General features: G+C 53.6%; 7 protein-coding genes across 7 annotated transcripts; 4 read left to right on the top strand and 3 right to left on the bottom strand.

Moving 5' to 3' along the window:
- Nucleotides 1-550: 550 nt before the first annotated feature.
- Nucleotides 551-802, bottom strand: J4E85_006437 (uncharacterized protein; the record flags this gene model as incomplete). Its single annotated transcript, XM_051470675.1, has 1 exon — nt 551-802. The coding sequence occupies one exon, from the start codon at nt 800-802 to the stop codon at nt 551-553; it is 252 nt and encodes an 83-aa protein (XP_051324885.1).
- A 428-nt stretch (nt 803-1,230) lies between these two features.
- J4E85_006438 (uncharacterized protein) lies at nt 1,231-3,906 on the top strand (the record flags this gene model as incomplete). The annotated part of the gene is made up of 1 exon (XM_051470676.1): nt 1,231-3,906. The coding sequence occupies one exon, from the start codon at nt 1,231-1,233 to the stop codon at nt 3,904-3,906; it is 2,676 nt and encodes an 891-aa protein (XP_051324886.1).
- A 1,442-nt stretch (nt 3,907-5,348) lies between these two features.
- On the bottom strand, nt 5,349-7,117 carry J4E85_006439 (uncharacterized protein; the record flags this gene model as incomplete). The annotated part of the gene is made up of 3 exons (XM_051470677.1): nt 5,349-5,891; nt 5,948-6,814; nt 6,869-7,117. 3 exons carry the CDS (start codon nt 7,115-7,117, stop codon nt 5,349-5,351), a joined length of 1,659 nt encoding a protein of 552 aa, XP_051324887.1.
- A 912-nt stretch (nt 7,118-8,029) lies between these two features.
- Nucleotides 8,030-9,293, top strand: J4E85_006440 (uncharacterized protein; the record flags this gene model as incomplete). The annotated part of the gene is made up of 3 exons (XM_051470678.1): nt 8,030-8,226; nt 8,277-8,839; nt 8,893-9,293. 3 exons carry the CDS (start codon nt 8,030-8,032, stop codon nt 9,291-9,293), a joined length of 1,161 nt encoding a protein of 386 aa, XP_051324888.1.
- Nucleotides 9,294-9,922: 629 nt separating this feature from the next.
- J4E85_006441 (uncharacterized protein) lies at nt 9,923-12,496 on the bottom strand (the record flags this gene model as incomplete). The annotated part of the gene is made up of 3 exons (XM_051470679.1): nt 9,923-10,371; nt 10,445-11,717; nt 11,771-12,496. The coding sequence occupies 3 exons, from the start codon at nt 12,494-12,496 to the stop codon at nt 9,923-9,925; spliced, it is 2,448 nt and encodes an 815-aa protein (XP_051324889.1).
- Nucleotides 12,497-13,800: 1,304 nt separating this feature from the next.
- Nucleotides 13,801-14,859, top strand: J4E85_006442 (uncharacterized protein; the record flags this gene model as incomplete). Its single annotated transcript, XM_051470680.1, has 2 exons — nt 13,801-13,868; nt 13,917-14,859. 2 exons carry the CDS (start codon nt 13,801-13,803, stop codon nt 14,857-14,859), a joined length of 1,011 nt encoding a protein of 336 aa, XP_051324890.1.
- A 3,198-nt stretch (nt 14,860-18,057) lies between these two features.
- On the top strand, nt 18,058-20,424 carry J4E85_006443 (uncharacterized protein; the record flags this gene model as incomplete). Its single annotated transcript, XM_051470681.1, has 1 exon — nt 18,058-20,424. The coding sequence occupies one exon, from the start codon at nt 18,058-18,060 to the stop codon at nt 20,422-20,424; it is 2,367 nt and encodes a 788-aa protein (XP_051324891.1).
- Between the last annotated feature and the right edge of the window lie 292 nt (nt 20,425-20,716).

Genomic DNA, 20,716 nt, shown 5'->3' on the forward strand with positions numbered 1-20,716 from the left:
GCCCTCTCCCTCCTCTCAAAACACGGCGCCCGCCTCCCCGCCGCCACAACTCTCGATCTCATCCCCCCTTCTCTCCCCGTTAAGGACCTAGAATCTTATTTCTTCGGCAGAATCCGGAATGCGAATTCCTTGCTCAATGAAGAGAGGATCACAGCGCGGTTGAGGGGCGTGGAGAAGGTGGGTGTGGAGAAGGCGGTGCTGTTGGGGGGCGAGGAGAAGAGGGATGCGTATGGCAGGTTGGTGCCGGGCGGGTTGAATAGGAGGGTGGTGATTGATGAGGAGAGGCATTGTAGTGTTTGTCATAAGAGGTTTGGGGGGAGTGCGATTAGGGTGTTTCCGGATAATGGGGTTGTGCATAGTGGGTGTGCTAGGGGGGGTGTTGGTGTTGGTGGTGGTGGTGGTGGTGGGTTTGGAGGGAGTAACGGGAGGAGGACGGGGGGTGCGGGGTGGCGGTAGGTTTGGTCTTGTCGTGTGGTATAGTATAGCCCAGAAGAGGTTGTCGTTAAAATGTATATCCGTCAAGAATGCGCCTTCTTAATGCAAGAGACTCTCAGTCTTCATCAACGACTTCCTCGCCATATGTCTCCTCGTCTTTTGCGTCGTCGGCGGCTTTGTCGTCGGCCATTTTTTGCGTTAGGAATGCGTTTACGTCTGCCTGGAGGGTTTTTAGGGACGAGGAGAGGGCATCGAGATATGCGACGCGATCGGTGGTTGTGGGTGGTGAGGCGAGTGCGGGGAGTTCGGAGGTGAAGGTTTGGGGGTCCGAGGTCGGGGATGTGTAGGTCGCTGTTAGAGAGGGCATGTTGGGTGTGTGGTTGGGCGCGTGTGATGGTGTTTTGGATTTGTAGCTGGTTTATGGGAGTGTTAGAGTGAAGGTGAATTGAAGATAGGCGGGGTCAAGCGGCTCGGGGTGGAGACAGCACGGCCACGCGACGTCGATCCATCAACGGCGCATGTAACAGTGGCAGTAGGATGCACGTCAGCTCCTCCCACGACTCCACCTGAGCTTGGATAACGTTGTATCTGCTACTCTCTCCATGCAGGCCATGAGGGAATACGACTAGACACGAATTTCTGCTTCACTCCTCCCGTATTCACTTTCCATCCGTCCCGTGTGTGCAGGCCAGACGTACAGCCACCGCCTCTACACCCTGTCCCTGCAAACAGCCACACTGTCGCAAAAGCAACACACGCGGTAATACGAGAGGGCCTGCAGTGCGACGGCCCACGATGGCGCCCTCTTCACCCCCTCCCCAGACGCCATCCATCCACACGCCCTCGATACACCGCCCCTCGCTCGACGACTCCGACTCGGACGGCTCCCACGCCACGCTGCAGCAGCAGCAACAACAACAACAGCGCCGCTCTCCCCTGCCCGCCTCGATACTCTCGCCCTCGTCCGCAAAGTCGCCGACGTCCGCAGACTCGCGCGGCGCCCCAGCGCAGAACTACTCGCGTCCCGGCATTGTGCGCGATGCAACACAGAGCCAGAGTCACATTGGCGCGCATCTAGGACACCGCCCCCGCCAGCGCTCCCAGGGCTACTTCGAGCCCAGTCTGAGCTCCATGAAGGAGGGCTCTATACGGGACCGAGACAATACCATGGCCTCGCAGACCCATCTTACTGCCTCGCAGATCGCCGCCCAGGCCGCATATGCCTCGAACCCCCAGCACAATCGCAAGCGCTCCACCACGATACCCGCTCCGAACGAAGCTGCGCCTGCAGGACGGGGCCAGCCCATGAGTCCGCCGCCTGTGCCGGCGCAGGTCACGTTTAGGACGAATGGCATTACGTACTCGAATGGTGTCGGGGGAGGCAGGATGGCCGCCACGAGCGCTGCGAACGCGGCTTTCCCTCGGAGTCCGCTCAACTCGCCTGGCATTGAAGGGACACAACAACCACACGCGTCGCCTAAGTTGGTGTCGACGCCCGAGCCACCGCAGCTGCAGAAGCCAAAGGAGGGGAAGAGCAGGATAGGCGGGAAGCTGTTCTCGTCCAAGCCGAAGAACATCAAGGTGGATAATAGGTTGGATGGCAAGCACCAGGCGCTACCGTCGCCGGGCAAGATTGGCATCGGCATTCATAGCTCACAGGCGCTGAATCGCATGATGATGGCGGGGTCGACGACGAGCTTGGTTGATTCGGCGACAAATAGCAGTAATGCTTCCTTGTACTCTTCTGCCAACGCGTCGACATCCACGCTAGTACCTCCACGGAATGATTCTCTACCCGAGAGGAAAGAGGAGAAGCATAAACACCACTTCTTGTCACGACAGAAGAACAAGTTGAAAGACCAGGATGGCTTCGCACTGCCATTGTCGTCTGCGAGCAGTAATTCCAAGCCTACAAACCCTAGCGCACCAGAGCCGCTGTATTCCTTCGCCGCGCCTTCATCGCCAGGGCATTCAAGTAGTTTTGCAAATTCAGTAACCGGTCTAGATCTCCGGCATGGAGGACGCCATCTCCGACGAGCGAAAAAGGAAGAGAAGGCCGCCGCATTTCTAGACGCGCAACTCGAACCCCCATATCGAGAGCGGAACCAGTCGTTTAGCACCGAGCGATCAGAATGGCCGTCTCTAGCCAGCAGCATAACCACAACCCCCAACATGAGCACGCCCAGCCAAACTATCTCTCACACAACAGAGATGCTTCACCTGGGCAGCTCCTTCGGCATCAACGGCCTCTCGCCCGACGACGCCTGGCCACTCTTAAAAGCACGAGTACTTTTAATATTCGAAGGAGAAGACCCCCGACCCCCGGTCGAAGACTTCAACGCCCTAGTAACCGTGCACATAAAACGCTGCATCCACAAACGGTCCCCCATAATCCTCATCGAAGACCTAAACGAGCTCCTCCAAACCGGCTTCGGCTCTCTCGACCAAACCCTCCGCCACGTCCCCGACGACCGCCTCATTCCACACCTGGTAGAAATGTGGCTCGTAGTCTTCACCACCATCCTCCCCTTCCTGCAAGCCGTCTTCCTCCCCCTCGACCTCGAGTTCAGAGGCAGCGGCATCATGACGAGTGCCCAGGCAGGCGAGTTCTGGGGCGTCATGTTGCCTGACGAGATGAATACCAAGAGTCCGGAACATAGGAATATACCTATACTTGGGGAGCTGGAGGTTAGGAGGATTACGCTGCTTATGTTTAGGGATATTGTTATTCTGCCGAGGTATGAAGCGCTCATGGCGATTTTCTCGCGGCTTAGTCTGGAGAATCTTAATGCGGGGTTGGAGAGTCCGAGTCCGATTCCGGATCATAGGCCGGGGACGGCGGGGAGTGGGTTTGGGGGCGCGGGGGAGAGACAGAGTGGAGGGGGGGAGATGGGGAGTCTGAATTCGACGAGTACGTCGAGTGCGGGCTATCTGGAGAGTACGACGAGTATGACGAGTTCGACATTCGCAAACAGTACACGCTCACGTGCGACGTCGAACACATCCGCTGGCTCCTTCTCCTCAAACCCATCCTCCCACCCGCCGCCACACTACCACCCCCAATCACTCAACCACCCTACCTCCTCCTCAAACGCCCAACACGCCCTCCACCCAACGATCTCCCACCTCCATCCACCCCCAACATCCCACAGCAACTTCGCTTCAAACTCCAACGCCCCCTCCTCCCTCCGCCAAACCCCCATGGACAGCACCAAAGTCACCGAAACAGTCGGCCGCATGCTGCAATGCGTGTCTGTACTCGTCTCTCTACAGTCTAGCGATGATGCACAAGAGAAAATTGGACGCTTGAATAAGGAGTTGAAGTATAATTGGTTGGGGAGGGGGAGGACGGGGAGGCAGAGACAGGGGTTTGTGGGGCCGAGGGGGGGGACGAGGACGGGGTTGGGGATGGGTGTTGGGATGGGGAATGTGGGCGGAGGGGGTGTGAGTGTTGCGGGTGTGGGTGCGTAGGGGTGATGAGAAGAGTGGGTTTGGAAAAGGGGTGGGAGGGTTGGATAGGTGGTGTTGTATGTGTACGTTTTGTGTCTTGTTCTTTCTTGTGTTTGGGGGATACGTCTGCGGGTTGCGTGTGTATACCGACGGTGGCGTCTATGCCTTTTCTTGTTGTTCCTCTTTTCCGGATTGTACGATTGCGAGATGTATACGACATCACCTGTTCGACGAAACCCAATGGATATGCAAACAAGCAAACCCACAACCCTTACTTCCCACACCAACCCCTATCACCAAGGCAACTCATCCCCATTCCTATGGAAAAACTTCCCCGTACTCTCCATCCCCTTCTTACCCAGCACATCCCACAGCCCCCTCGCCGCCTCATCCGGTTCCACCGCCCCTTCCACCTCCACTCCCTCCTTATGCCTCGGATCCAACCCCGTCTTCACAATCCCCGGATGCAGCACCAACACTACCACACCATCCTCTCTCAAATCCACACTCATACTCTTGAACAAACTATTCACCCCCGCCTTACTCGCGCGATACGCATACTGGCCCCCCGACGCGTTATCCGCCATGCTACCCACACGACTCGACACCACTGCGATCTTCGGGGACGAGGATTTGAGTATATTGGGCAACAGCGCTTGCGTCAGGAGCAGAGGGCCGAAAGTGTTCACCGCAAACATTCTCTGCAGTCCATCCAAATCAACCGTGCGGAGTGCATCGTCCTCAGGTCTTTCCATGACGCCAGCGACGTGGAGGACGAGGTCAATCGGTGTGTCTTCGCCGATGCACTGGGCGAAAGACTGGATTGATAAAAGGGAGGAAACGTCGAGCTGGTGGGTTTCGCAGGGAAGCGAGGTTAGGGCTGGACCGAGGGTTTGGTCTGTTGCTAGGACGGTGTAGTCCTAGATGGGGGCTTGTTAGGCTGTTGAAGGGAGAGAGGGGAATGGAGGTGGGGGGTTCTTGCGGACTTCGTTGATGAGGATACTGGCGAGGGCGTGGCCGATGCCGGAGTTTGCGCCTGTTATGAGGGCTGTTGGCATGGTGGTTGTGATGGCAATTTTGGTGTTAGTCTGGTTGAAACTCTAGTTTAGGGAGGATTGAAAGATCTAGTAATATCCGGTACGGTTTATTGTTCAAATTTCGGGCACGTTGAGATAATCGTTCGTGTTATACATGTAGGAAATGGCCTATGACGTTGATGACGTCTATCTTACAGCAAGGCGATCTTGTCGTTACTCCTGTATCTAGTGACCACGAGATGGTTGTGCTACGTACTTTATACGGGACATGCAAGATCACGATGTTTTCAAGGCCCAGTAAAGTGGATGGATCTGTATTGAGCGGCTCGTGGTAGTCTCGATGGCTGCGCGATACCTAATTCAGCTAGTTTACACACCGGTGCCCAGTGCCATCTATTTAACAGCACAACGCAAAAGAACCACAACTCAATGCGCAAACCGAAAGTCCAACCGCCTATTCCCCTCATCCTCCGTAGTCTCCAAATACCCCTCCTTCTCCTCCCTAGTCATACCCTCCCAAATCCTATCCCTCTTCCTATTAACATTCACATAATACACCTTCGCCCCAACAAACAACACAAAATTGTACGCACAAATCGCAAGTAGGACCTTATTCCCCCTCCGATAAAGCGGCTTATCATCGTCGCGGTAGATATTCTGACTGATAATACTACTCGCCTGAACACACATATTGTACAGCGCGCTCGCCACCGTGCGCGTGCGCACGGCACCGGCATTGCGCGATGTGATGGCGACGAGGATAGCGTGGATATACGGGTGGCCGACGAGGAGGGTTGAGAGGACCCAGCGGGACCAGGGCGACGCGGTTGCAGGCAGGAGTTCCAGCGCGATGAGTAGGGGTAGGGCCCAGATTTGCGACATCAGGCCGACGAGGAAGCGTTGGTTGAAGCGCTCGGATATGTAGGTCCAGAAGAGGAGTTGTAGGATGAAGAGGACGTATGCGGGGATCTGGGGGTGTGTTAGTCGTAGTAAGGAGATGGGAAGATGGGAAGGGGGGTGCTTACGGTAAGGAGATTGGTTTCGAAGGTGCCGAAGCCGAGGGAGCGGAGTTGGAGCGTGAGATATGCTGTTGAGGGTGTTGTTGGTATTGTCCATGATAAGCCAAGGAGGTAGATTGGCCACATGTGGTAGTCCCTGAGACAGTCCCACAGCATGCGGAAGCTCAGACCTTGTCTGTTGTGCATGTCGCCTTTGCTGGGGTCATCCCTCAGTATGCGATTCACCATAATCTTCTCTTCTCTCTCATTGAACCATCCGTCTTTTCCACGGAACGGATTCCACGCCTTACTCGCAGTCTGTGTCGGACTAGGTGGCAGGTAAAACCAAGATGCGATGCCGATGCAGCCTGTCAGCATGCCCTCGAGAGCGAATAGCCAACGCCAACCCTCCATGCCATTGTGTCCGCGCAGACGCAAGATGCCGAAAGCGAAGAAGGCAGAGACAATCTGAGTAGACTGGTAGCTCACCCAGAACCAACTCAACCGCCCAGGTAACTCCCACCCCGTATAAAAATAACTGAGGTAAAGAATATTATCCGGAATAAACCCCCCCTCAATCAACCCCAACAGCGCGCGGCAAGCGAAAAACGAACTCCGTCCGCTCAGAAAAGCTTGAAAACTAGCCACAAGACTCCAGCTGACCATCTGAACAGGAATCCAATTGTCGGGCCCGAGCTTCTTGCTGATGAGTTGCGAGGGTAGTTCAGCGCATAGAAAGCAGAGGTAGAAAATGGTCTGCCCGTAGTTGTAGTCGTTGGTGTTCATGCCGAGGTCGTCGAGCATGTTGTCGCTGAGCGCTTGCGATATGTTGCCTCGGTCGAGTTGGAGGGCGAAGAACATCAGGCAGGCCCAGGTGCAGATGCGCTTGTCGATCTGGGGTAGGTCAGCGATGGGCTTCGTTAATCCTTGAAGAATGATGTCGTTTACCTTGCGCACGAGACGCTTTTCTTCTGGCTTGTCCCAGACGAAGTCCGGATCGTATCGATGGATGCCTTCGTAGGAATCGACGGGCCTGTTTCGGTCTTTTCCCAAGTCTGAAGAGATGAAGGTCGTGCCATATCTTGTTTTGGTACCAGATGTGTTGACTGCCGTGCCGCTGTTGTTGTCGCTTTCCGCAGTGTCGAGAATCACTTTGCTATCGACGGGGTAGTCGTCAGCAGTATTATTGGCGACCATCTTGGAACTTGAGCTGCTCTTCAAGGTCAATGAAGTACTCTCATATTGAGAGTGTTATGAGGATGCGCTCTCATTATATCTGTGGGCGCTCTCTCGCTCGTTGACCCACGCGATAACCATCCCATGCGCAAAGCTCCTGGGTTTCCATCTTTCAGAGCAACAATTTCGCAATTTTGCTAGCGTTGCAACGCACGATGACCGTGTATCCACCGACTGTCAATGCATCTTCGCCATCTTTGCGCCTCTCGGTTACACTTGGATTCTGATACTGGCCGCGGAACTGACAGCGGCAATCGTGCCGCCAAATCTAACGAGCACGCAAACAGTGGATGTTATTTCGCAGCGGGGTCGAGTGGTTCTGTTCAGTATGTCTGGAGTTGATTCGTCGTAGTTTCTTTCGATGATGGATTGCGTGATTGGCTGGGGTGTTGGCGACATAGATATGGAACAACATATCCGCCACTACTGCGACGGTGCCTTCGGAGATAACACTGACGCCAGAGTCTTGGTATATTCGACATCGCGTGGGATGGTTCGGTTGCAAGAAGCCTTGCACAACCCGTTGGTCTTTGCTGCTCGCGGTTAGTCTGGTGTAGGAAGAAAGTATGAAGCAATACAGTGCATGCTTGATGCAATCTGATCGCACGCTGATTGATCGGGGCATATCACGGCAGTCAACCTCACTGGATCGCCAAGATAGATTACTTGACTGCGACATCCGATGATTGTGGCAACTTGGCGTTGAATTCGCAAGAGCGGGGTTGCGCGTAGCCAATGTCGAGTCGGAATGAAGCATTGCTACTCACAATTATGATACAATTCGTACATATAAGGCCGCTTCATAGGTGATGTGATAGACTTCCAAATTGACGCTCCTCACCATCACCCTACGTGAAACCGTTGGAAAGCAACATGGCTCCCGCACTCATCGAAGAGGTCACCGAACAGACTACTGTCGGCTACAAGTCTGGAGTTGGTCAGTACAAAGAAGCTGCCTTTGGTGGCCCGAAGGTCTTCCAGAAGGAACTCGAGCTGCGTGGGACTGAGAAGCATGCACCTGCCAAGTATCCGCACTACCTCCCGACTTGGGACAATGAGAAGGGCAGAAAGTGAGTATCGACATACCGTCAATGGTGCCGGAGACTAATCAGCGGCTCAGGTACCCACCATGGGAGCCATTCGAGCACACTGAACACGGAAAAGATGCCGACCCTTCGTTCCCTAACCTCTTGGCGAACGCGACTGTCGCCGACATCACAGCAAACATTGGCGCTGAAGTCCATGGTGTCCAGCTAAGCAAGCTGACGGATGCCGGAAAAGATGAACTCGCACTGTTCGTCGCCCAGAAAAAGGTCGTAGCGTTCCGCGATCAGGACTTCGCAGACATCCCAATCAAAGACGCACTCGCTTTCGGTGGATACTTCGGTCGACACCATATCCATCCTACATCAGGTGCTCCTGAGGGCTATCCTGAGGTTCATCTCGTCCATCGAGGTACTGACGACACCACGGCACGAGACTTCTTTGAAGAGCGGACCAACTCGATTACCTGGCACTCGGACGTGACGTATGAAAAGCAGCCACCTGGTACTACCTTCCTGTATGTCCTTGATGGACCAGCGGCAGGGGGTGACACTTTGTTCGCGAACCAAGCGGTAGCATATAACAGACTCTCGCCAGAGTTCAGGAAGCGACTGCACGGCTTGAAAGTCGTTCACTCAGGTAAGCCTCGACGCCAAACAACGCGCTCCGAAAAGATACTAACACAACCTCAGCCGTCGAGCAAGCCGACAACAGCAAGAACCGCGGCGGCATCGTGCGTCGCGACCCAGTAACCTCAATCCACCCGCTCGTGCGGACACATCCTGCGACAGGCGAGAAAGCGCTCTTCGTGAACCCGCAGTTTAGTCGACGTATTGTGGGCTTCAAGAAAGAGGAGTCGGATTTCCTACTCAACTTCCTGTACGACCATATCGCAAAAGGACAGGACTTCCAGGCACGCGTCAAGTGGGCGCCGGGTACGGTTGTGGTTTGGGATAATCGCGTTACGGCGCACAGTGCGTTGCTCGACTGGGATGATGGCGCGCGCAGGCATTTGGCGAGGATTACGCCGCAGGCTGAGGCTCCGTTTGAGACGGATGTTGAGGAGCGGAAGGCGGCTGGCTTTGAGTATTAGTCGATCTAGTGTGCGATGAAATATGAAGTTGTTATTGCCCTCGAGAGTTGACATGTTCAGAAGTCATGCGACAGGTACCGCGTCTTTCTTTAGAGCTGCCATCGGAACTTCGTTAAGTCGCCTGGAAGTATTGCTGAGTGAGCATAAGAGAGCAAATCGCATCAATGGCTGGGCGAAATTGCCAGTGACGTTATCCGAGTTGAACCCGTTGACAAAGGCAGAGGTTGGGAAAGGAAGGAGACGCGCCGGATCGCATACGTCATAGCTGGCGCGGAGGAAAGCCCGCGAACACGTGCTTGCCCATAACACCCATGTCAACGGAAAACTAAAAACAATTTATGAAGCCTACATCACGTTTATATGTTATAAAGATACATTTGGAAACCATTGTAGGCTGCAATGCACCTGTTCAAATTTTCCCTTCAATAGGGTGAGAACATCATGAAGCTGTTACATAGAGAGAATACTACGAGACGAGCAGAGCGGTATATATTGAAATAGAGAATGAGATTGTGTAATAAAGCCAGAAACGAGAAAGATGCTGGCTCCGCATGACGCCGAAGCTTTCGCGCATCCATAGCGCCGTTACGCCTTTTCCGCTATCCACACACCAAACCCAGTAGCTCGACTCAGAGCTCCGACTCTTCCGCTTCATGTCCAAGGCTTCTCATAAGCAAACCTTCCTGGCATAGGAAACCAACGTCCGCCCTGACCACCATGCTGTTCTCAGGATCCATGTCTTCATCCGCGCTAGCCTTCGGCTCAAGATCCAGTGTCTCGGCCATAAGGCTACTGTCGTTGCTGAACTTTTGTGTGAGCCTGACTTGGCAGCCGATACAGAGCTTCAACCCGCATCCCTCAATCTCTTGATCGAACAGTGAAACCTGGTGCGTACGGCAGACGAACGTGGCAGGGGTGAAGCACATCGAACACCAGCGTTGGAGTTGTTGCTGACAGCCTGCTGGTGTCTCAGCAGAATCTAGGAGATCGGCGGCTGTCTGGTCGAAATATGGGGTCATGCCGTTGGGGAAGATGTGCTGAATCTCGTGTCCTGGGCAAGCCACAATCTGCACTCTGCCTTGTGGAGCTGTTAGTGAAATTGACCGTGAAGTACAAAACTCTTTTGGATAAAAGCAAGAGATGGAGCTTACTCATTGTGCAATCCTGGCACATGGTCGTACCGCCGTTACTGTTCTCCGCATGTCCACCGCCAACTTCGGTGTATCCCATCCCATTGTGCCAACGGATCACGTGTACTTCCTTCTCGAACAGCCCAGTGAACCCAAAGTTGGGTATCTCGCAAAAATTGCAGTCGCTAGTGTTTTTCTGTCCGCCAAACTGAATAGGATGCGCGAAGCAGGTCTTAATCTTCGTCAGCTGACCCTTGTGGCCAGCCTCGTCTTCCATCTCGAGCTCGGGGGTAGGAGAGCGTGAGAACATCGGGACGTCCTCTCCATACAGATCCTCAAGATCTTCTTTGGTAAAGTAGTCGTGGTCAGGGACAGCAACTTCCGGCGCATCTCCCTCGGTCGGTCCCAGCACCTTCTTCTTTTTCTCTTTGACGACTTTCGGGATGTCTTGGAAGGTGCAGCCAATGTGGTTCTTCTTGCATCGCTTACACGGGGGCTTATCGGTCTTCTTCTTCAGGCTGCAGCGCTTCTTCTCCAGGCGACAGTGCGTGCATTGTATGTGGGGCCGATTCTCGGTATAGATGATTTCATCTATGATAATCCGTTCAGCGCGGTAGCCCAACGGCGGAAGCGCTTCGCATATGTACTCGTTGTCGGCGCAATTGTCGCAGATAGCTTGGCGGGGCTCATCTTCAAAAGAACAGCGCTCGTTGCGGTCCTCAACACATTGCTTGCAGCGGCCTTTTTCGGTAGGCGAGATGATTGGCTCGCACTCTTGGGCGAGATCAAAGCACTCGTCGCAAGGGTACGTACCGCCTGATACTAGGGAGCAGTTCGTGTCGTTGTTGCGACAGGATGTGCAGCCTCGCGCTGCTGGATGACCTGTCAGATCATCGACCTCGGCGCGGGGATCTTCAATCGGATGCTGCATGATGCGATCGGGTGTCTTGCGGCGGAAGAAATCTCGATACTCTTGCAGTTCATGCTCAGCTTCAGAATCAATGTCCTCCCAGTCTTCTGGCCAGTTATCTTCCTCGTTGGTGACGTTCCTTACGTTGCCAAAGTTTTCGAAGCGCAGTTTGACAATGCACTTCATGATGTTTTCCTTAGATGCGCGCTGCTTCCCCTTCTTGAAACGATGGGCAGCTTTGGCGGCTTTGGCAGCCTTCGCTTGCTTCAGTTTCAGTGCCTTGTTCTGTGTCTCTTGCGCGGGATCAAAGTTGCCCGACGCATCCTGATCGACATAAGTGTAGGTCTTCTTTCGGTCGATGCCTTGTCGCAATCCATAGGCCGGCTGGTAAAGTAAGTACTTGACTGTGACAGTGGTTATAGAATGAACAGTCTCACCTGTGTATCTGGGGGAATGACGATTTCGCCGTCAGATGGCGCTGGAGATCCTCTTGAAGACATGCCTTCTCTGTCGGAGTCTCCGGGTTGCTCAAAGCCAAGGTTGAATTGCTGCTCGAACGGATCGGCTTCTCTCTCCTCTTGGTCGAGATTGAGACTAGACATGCGGTTGCCGATACTTTGTCTGGGCACCTCCGTCTCAGGTAAGTCTACTTCCTCATCTATGAGGCGATCCTCGGGCTGTTCTTCGAGAAGATCGTCGAAATGGTCTTCTTCAACCTCCTCTGACAAGCCCCCGAAAATTGACTGGCGCGGTTTCTTGCTCCTAGGACTGGGTTCATCGTCGCCATCCTCGGTTCTCGGCGACTTCTTACTTTTGGGCGAAGACCTCCGAGCTTGATGAGCAGTCCAAGAGCGGTCGAATGCTTTGGGAGCATCCTCGTCGTCGGAAAAACCTTCCTCGAGGGTATTGTAGTTCATATTATGTTGAGCTGAGTTCTCGTCATGCGCATTAGGATGATCGTGTGGTTCGGTGTTTTGGTGTGAGACATCCGCATGGTCTTGTCCGTCATGATAGTCGTGGTCATATTGCATGACAGCGTCGTGAATTGCCGAGCTGAGTGGGTCTTCATCAATCGCTGGCGTCTCTGTTCCGTTGTCAATGCCGTGCGGAAGATTAAAGTCGAACTCGACTTCCGGCCTGGGTGGCATGCTCTCGTCTGCCATCCTAAGCTAGTCCCATCGGCAAGGCGTCGTAAAGATATCGAATGCTGTTGAAGCAAATGCGAAGCAAGTAGTGCAAGAGAAGGTGCTGGTAAGAAGTAAGAAGTAGCAGTAGTTATACCTCGTGGGGCAACATAGATCCACTAAGCGGTCCAGTGTCCAGGTGAGTCCCTTGGGCGTCGTGGCGCGGGACGTGTTCAAGCCTGAGGTGAGAGAACCCCAGAAGTTTGGCAGCCTTTGTCGATAGCGCAACTGTGACAATTAGACGGTGTTTGAAACAAGAGAGGACCCAATGCGATTTGGTGTGGGTGCAGAAAAGAAGGCTTGAGATATGGTAATGGAAACGTGGCTTCCGAGGTCATGAAAATGTGTAACTGCAGTGAGCTGTCAATAATGTGAGGAACTTCTGACGGATTTCGTAGATCGCGAAGTATGAGCAAGAAGTAATGAAGGCTGGTTCACGGTAGAACTGTATCTTTGGAGTCCCTAGCCGAGGAAAGTGGAAATGGCGTCGCCGCTAAATCGGCAAACGAAGAGGTGGTGGATAAGCGGCTTTGGAGAAGGGAGGCCGGGCGAGAAGTGGATATGACTGGCGGAGTAGAATGAAGGCCGATAGTATTAGCGAGCAGCTCGTCATGAATCAGGTCGATGAAAAGTGTGTAAAGCTTCGAGCTTGTAATGACAACTTGTAGAGTCTGAAATTTCTTTAAAGCCAAACCAACCTGGCGTGATATCGCAATGGCGTCTAGGAGAGCATTGGAGTTTCACGTTTCTACGAGGCTTTCCTACACTCTCTCAAGAATGACAGCAAATGGGAACATTTTACGAAGATGTTCGGCGGCGGTGATTGCGTGTATAGTGTGTAAGATATTGCGACACAAACTACGATGGTTGAATTAGCAATGATCAGGCTGAGGATAGCGAAGAAGACGCTGTTGATGTTGGAAACACCCGTGGACATCAGCCGTAAACTGAGCGGTCTTGGGCATTGACCCGCCGCGATGGCGCTCAAGCGGTAGGCTGCAATGCGCGAGACAAGGCTGAGACATAACCTGCGATAGTCATTTAGGTTTATACAGGGTGCTCCGTAAGAGAGTAAAGCATCACTGGATATGTCGTTGTAGCCTCCAAGTGCCTTGATGCCGTGCCGCCCCGATCACTGGAGGAAGATACTTAGTCATCAAGACGCTAACACGGACCATGTCATCCAAAATGACGCGCGCAATTTCTTAGAGCTCTGCCATTCTCTACCCGCCTCACCCATCCATGAAGCTCGACGGCGCTTCATACCGCCCTATGTGGGCACCATGGCGCGATCGATGAGGCTGTTTCTGGTCCGGCATGGGGAAACGGTCGACAATGTCGCCCAACTCTAGTAAGCTTTCCGTCTGTCGTCATCGGGGTTCGTTGCTAATTATTACAGTGCCGGTAGCAGAGATTCAGCGCTCACCAACCACGGCTACCAACAGGCCACCCGCCTTGGTCAGCACTTCAAGTCCCAGGGGTTGAAGTTCACCCACCTCTTCTCATCGCACCTCCAGCGGGCTGTGAAAACAGCTGGCAAGATCCGAGAGGCTCAGTTGACGTCCGCAAGCGACGATAACACTGCGAAAGCGGTTCCGGATGTCGTGCAGCTACGGGCGTTGGTGGAGCAGGACTTCGGATCGAAGGAAGGGAAGAAGTTCCACGATCGACTTGACAACAAGGATACACCAGGCTTTGTGGAAGTGGAGTCGAAAGAGATCATGGCGCACAGGGCCGACTCATTCCTCGATGAGCATCTCTTGCCGCTCCTCGGCGAAGCGTCGAAAGACGCTGATAGCGTGGTTGCGATAGTCTCGCACGGCATTTTCCTCTCCACTCTTTGGAAGCGACTGCTTTTGCGCCTTCCGCCCAAGAGTGTTGCGCTCTCTCCAGAGCTCCAAGCAACGGCGCGACCATCGCTCGAGCATCTTGGTGGCTGGTCTAACACCGGCTACCTCGAGCTGTACATGACGAAGGCAGAGCCTGATGACCACAGCACCTCTGAAAGTGTGCACGTGGTGCCTATCCCAGAACCTTCCTCGTCGCCCGTCGAGATGCCGGCCACGGATCAAGGTCTGGGCGAGGTCAAAGTACCACAAGCGGCGACTGAACATTGCCCTGCATGCCAGCAGGAGTCAGAAGCACCCACCCGGGTACCTGGTCAATCTTCACCGGCTATCGCACCGCGACTCGCTGAAGGGTGGTGCGCAACCATCCTTGCGATCAACGGCAAGGACCATCTCCGCAGCCTCAAGCGCACCGGAGGTGGTGTCGGAAGCTCTCGTCACGATGCATCGCAGAAAAGTATCGAGACTTTCTTCAAGCGTCGCAAAGTTGAATGATGTTGTCAATGGTAAGTCTACACTTTTTCTTCTCTCTCATGCAATGATGAAAACACCTTTTAATCACAGACCTGATCGGAATTTAATGTCGACCAAAAATTGTACCAACTGCTGTCTGATATGCATCCAACACTCCCATTCTCGAACCGCCTTTTCTTGAGAGCTCCGCTAACGAGAGAGGCTACAGATCTTACGTGGTGTGCATCCCAGCATCGCGCGCTTCATACTAGACTTCATTCAATAAACATACTCCACTGCACATGTTCCTTCATTTGTGACTCTATTCCACAGCATCGTCGACGTCACACTTCATTTCACGTCCAAGGTCTCGCTGAACTTGAAGTTTAGGCAGGGCTGTCAACGATTTGTCGCTTTCCGCCCTTTGCGCTGGCGGTGAGATTGCGATAACTTGTGTTGTCGCGTAGTGGTCAGTGCCACGGCGATTTGCAGCTTCTGCTGTCAGTAGCCAGCGCGACAAGCCATCGTGACACCAAAGTAGCGCGTTGTACCAAGTTTTTGACGTGGTGAAGGTCCGTGCGTGACGCGCCTTCCTTGCCAACTCTCATTGTCGCCTCATTCACCGCAACATCGCATCATCTCGACTGCCATGGCATGCATCTAAATCGACAAGCCGGAAAGTTTCAGATAGCTGCCGCTGGCACGGTGCATAGGTTGTGCATGCGCTGCGCTACACCGAACGTTGGTGTGCGACAAACATGCTTCTTCGTAGGATCGCCCGGTGGCTGGCATGACCGGCCACCCTGGTTTTCCGCAACGGTCAATATCAGCCCCCCAATATTAATACATATGATCAGAGGGCTGGTTCTTCGGAGTAGTTCTTTCAACGCTCTGTGTCTCTGTCAATCCGCACTCTTTTTGTCCCTTTCGTCGGATCTTCTTGAGATCTGTGTCTGGCCAATAGCAGCACGTCGTTCCTTGCGCAATCACAGTCCCACATTCGTTCATCATGAGGGGAAGTTCGTCAATAATGGTGCTGAGTGCGCTGTCGGTGGGTGTAATTGGTGGTGTAGTGTCAAAGCCCTACGAGATGAATAGTAGTAAGTACATGGAGTGGTTGTTTGGGTGTTTGCGATTTACTAACCTTGATAGCTACCACCGTTGGAGCGCTACGACCGCACGCACATGCTACTGGACTACCAGTGCCGCCATACAGTTTATCAACATTGATACCAGAGCCCAGCTCAGCGACCATCGCTCCGTACCCGATTCCGTCGCCATCGAATACATCCGTTGTCGCCGCCCTTCCTTCGTTATCAACCCCATATGCAGTGTCCAGCTCCTCACCAGAAGCAACACAAGTGGCACTGTCGATATCAAGTACGCTCAATATCACGACTCAGAACTCAACATATGTATACCCATCGATATCGAACTCAGCAACCGTCGTCTCGCCTGCTTCGGTTCCCACGCCAGGCTATGTGCCTATCGTAGTCGAAGTTGTCTGTGAGACAGTATACTACTCAGCATCGCCAAGCTCTTCAGTTGCTTCGACTGTGCTAACTCCCAGCGCTACTCCCTCCTCCGTGTTTGCCAGCATCCATCCTGGTCTGGCAATAGCTGTAGTTGGGCAAGCGGATGAGCTGGCTGCTTCTGCTTCCATCAACCTCCCGCTCTTGTCGTCGATCTTAATACCTGATGTCAACCACCAAACCATCTTCACCACGACTACAACCACGACAACCACTGTCATTCTGACGCTACCCACTCCGCTACTCCCGACCTCTTCAAACGTCGAATCTACTGCATCGGCGACAACGACAACGACTGTGGTTACACTCACGTCTGCTTCCGCATCGACATCAGCAGACCAGCCAACCTCGACATCAACAAGCGGTTCAGATGAACCGTCATCCTCAGCAACCGACTCTGCATCGACCATCCTCTCCACCGTCACCGTTACATCCTCAACACCATCACCACTCTCCAACACCGATACCGCCTTCCCCACCGCCCCGCCATTCTCCTACAATCCCTCCGCCTCCCGTGGCTCCGCCTCCCCCATCTCGCGACCCACCCCCGAACTCTCCAGCGCCCTCGTCGCCGGCTCGACGCTCAGCACCGCTACCACACCTAGCTCAACCTCAACACGCATCTCGCAATATACTGGCGAACCACCTGCACCCCCGGCTGCCACCGGAGGTGCGAGTGGTATGCTGAGTGACAGGAGTAAGGAGAGGGTTTGGTGGGTTGCGTTTTTCGTTCCTTTGTTGCTTTTGGGGTAGAGTATGATGTGTGAGAGAAGTGTAAGGAAGAGAGGACGATTACGATTCTTATGTGTTTATTATGATGATGTTATTTAATGTTTGTATGAGTAATTAAGGTAGATTTGAGATGGGATGCAATGGGACGGGATTGGGGAAAGAGGAGGATATACCAGGTTTTATGGCGCATGCATGACGTTTATACTAGATTAGGGGCCTTGGGTTTGATTTCAGATGGGCAATTGTCTACGGGCTATGCTACCATGAGTTCTGATCGGCTTTAGATGTTGGAAGAGTATTATTTAATGTCAAATGAAGATTTCATTCAAGCAAACTTGCCATGCAATGCGTTCAAGACCGGCGACGTCATCGAATTTACAGTTAGCTGCAACAGCGCTGCAAATCCTACGGATCTAGTCCCTAGTTTCCGAAAGAACAAGATTATTACATCAAACTATGTCCAAAAAGTTTAATGACTGAGATGATCCGGGGTTGAAGTGCGGAGAGCGTTGTTCGTTGTGATCAGAGCGGGGGGGAAGCGCCTTGGCTAGCGCAAGCCACCATTTCTTCCGTCAATCAAACCTCATGTCCCACACACTCGACACAGCTTTCTTCCCTTCGCTTCCACGCGTAAAGTCGAAAACGCACGCGTCTATAACGAAGATGCGATTACAGCAAGCCTTCCGATCTGCACCGGATGTGCGCTCGAAGAGTTAGCACGCGTCACATGCAGCCCAATAAGCTGCGGCATCATTTCGGTTGGGAAGTATGACATAGATCATCGCCCATTGAACCGGTACCTCAATATACAATGAGCGTCTCGGGTGAAGATTGTCCGCAGCACATCCAGAAGTCTGCATGCACCCCGTCCAACGGCCCGTAGACCCTGGAGAGCATCTATAAGACTTACGGTACATTGTCTAGAACCTGGTATCCGGGCGAGACTGTACTCACACGGTGTACACTCCATACCATTATGCGGCAATTCTTCTCCGGTTCAGCCTCCCTGCTTGCTGGGTGTGCTCTACTCCTTCCTAGCAGCGCATACGACTTGGTTCGCAGACAGCAAGCAGCGAATGCGACCTACAAGGATGCTTCCGCACCAGTGGAGGACAGAGTGGCGGATCTTCTTTCCCGGATGACTATCGAGGAAAAGACAGCTCAGCTCATTCAGGGAGATATCTCGAATTGGATCAACACCACCACCAATGCTGTCAACGAGACAGGTCTGGAATGGAATTTCCGCGTCCGCGCGGGTCAGTTTTACGTCGGCTATCCGATACCTGCGGAATGGATCAGCAATGGCGTAAAGATTGGCCAGGACTATCTTCTGCACAACACGACATTGGGCATTCCAGCAATGGTTCAGACGGAAGCTATACATGGCTTGCTCGTCGGTAATGCGACCATCTACAACAGCCCGATTGGGCAGGCCTGCTCGTGGGATCCACAGCTAATACACGACATGGCTGTGGCGATTGCGAAGGAGTCGGCTCCTCTCGGCATCAATCAGCTGTTCGCTCCACTCGCGGATCTGGCGCGTGAGCTGCGTTTCGGAAGAGTGGAAGAAACGTACGGCGAGGATGGTTATCTAGCCGGCGAGATGGCATACGAGTATGTCAAGGGAGTGCAAAGTCTGAATGTCAGCGCTACGGTCAAGCACTTTGCCGGGTTCAGTAATCCAGAGCAAGGTCTCAACACCGGACCAGTCCATGGAGGCGAACGGGAGCTGCGAACCACGTGGCTGCCGCCTTTTCATCGAGCTATCATGGATGCTGGTGCCTGGAACATCATGGGTGCTTATCACTCTTACGATGGAATACCTTCAATCGCGGATGGCCATATGCAAGAGACAATTCTCCGCGAGGAATGGGGCTACAAGTACTGGCTCACTTCGGATGCGGGCGCTACAGACAGGCTGTGCTGCAACTTCAAGCTGTGTCAATGCAAGACAGAAGACACGCCAATCGATAGCGAAGCAGTGACGCTCATGGCTCTACCAAACGGCAACGATGTAGAGATGGGTGGAGGCTCATACAACTACGCAAACATCCCTCGTCTGGTCGAAGAAGGCAAGCTAGACATCGAAATCGTCGACCGAGCTGTGAGCCGCCAGCTCCGTGCGAAGTTCGAAATGGGTCTGTTCGAGAACCCATACCAAGGCCTCTCCACGAACGCGACTGAGTCCATCATCCACCCTGAAGAGCATGTGCAGCTTGCCAGGACGCTCGAGGCTGACTCCATCGTCTTGCTCGAGAACAAGAACAGCGCCTTGCCCCTCTCCAAGTCTGCGAACATTGCTGTCATTGGCCCAATGGCCAACATCACTAATCTAGGAGACTACGTCGTCTACCGCTCTCAGTACAACCCTACCAACGTTACCCCGTTGCAAGGCATTCAGAGTGCATCTAGTGGCACTGTGACCTACGCCCAAGGGTGCGAGCGCTGGTCAAACGATCAATCCGGCTTCCCCGATGCCGTCGCTGCGGCTGAGGCTGCAGATGTCGCAGTAGTCGTCGTCGGTACCTGGTCACGCGATCAGCAAGAGCTCTGGCAAGGACTGAACGCCACTACCGGTGAACACGTAGACGTCGCATCACTCAACCTTGTCGGCGCCATGGGCGAGCTCGTCCAAGCCATCATCGAAACCGGCAAACCCACCATCGTCGTATACTCCTCCGGCAAGCCCGTCACCGAACCCTGGATCTCGGACAACGCAGCCGCGCTCCTCCAGCAATTTTACCCCGGTGAGCAAGGCGGCAATGGCTTAGCCGACGTCCTCTTCGGCGACGTCACGCCCTCCGGCAAACTCTCAGTCTCCTTCCCCTACGACGTCGGTACCCTGCCAATCTACTACGACTACCTCAACTCCGGTCGCGCCACCGACGCCGGAGCCATCCTTCCAAACGGCACCCTCCAATTCGGCCACCAATACGTCCTCAACAGCCCTCAAGCACTATACGACTTCGGTTACGGCCTCTCATACGCAAACTTCACTTACTCCAACGTCACACTCTCAAAGACCGAAGTCAGCCCCAGCGACACCATCACCGCGACCGTGACCGTAACGAACGAATCTGACGTGGATGGTAAGGAGGTAGTGCAGGTCTATGTTCAAGATGTTTTCGCTAGTGTTGTAGTGCCGAACAAGGAGCTCAAGGGCTTCAAGAAGGTTATGGTCAAGGCGGGTGAGACGGTGGATGTTAGTGTTGAGTTGGATGTGGCGAAGTGGGGGCTGTGGGATAGGAAGATGCAGTATGTGGTTGAGAAGGGGGATTTTGTTGTGCATGTTGGGGCGAGCTCGATGGATTTGAGGGGGAATGCGACGGTTACTGTTGTTTGAGGTTGCATGTGTCATCCTCTCTTCGAAATAGCTTTAAAAACGGTGTGAGCGGATGAATGAGCCAAAGTCGAGATGATTAATGATGATGCTGTGGTGGTTCAGGTCAAGAAACGACAGCTCGATTTGGTCGCATTGTCACGTGATACCGCGTCACGCGCTAACCTTGGAAGGCACGATGGAGCCACGCTAAGCGTGGCCCGTGCCATAGCAAACACACGCTTACTCCAGTTCTCCCCTCGTCTCACTCTCGCGCTCACCTTGCTTTTGGAGCTGTTATGTCCTCGCGTTTAAC

Source organism: Alternaria conjuncta (genome assembly GCF_024043145.1).
Source record: "Alternaria conjuncta strain BMP 0040 chromosome Unknown scaffold_9, whole genome shotgun sequence".
In the NCBI taxonomy this organism is placed as follows: Eukaryota; Fungi; Ascomycota; class Dothideomycetes; order Pleosporales; family Pleosporaceae; genus Alternaria; species Alternaria conjuncta.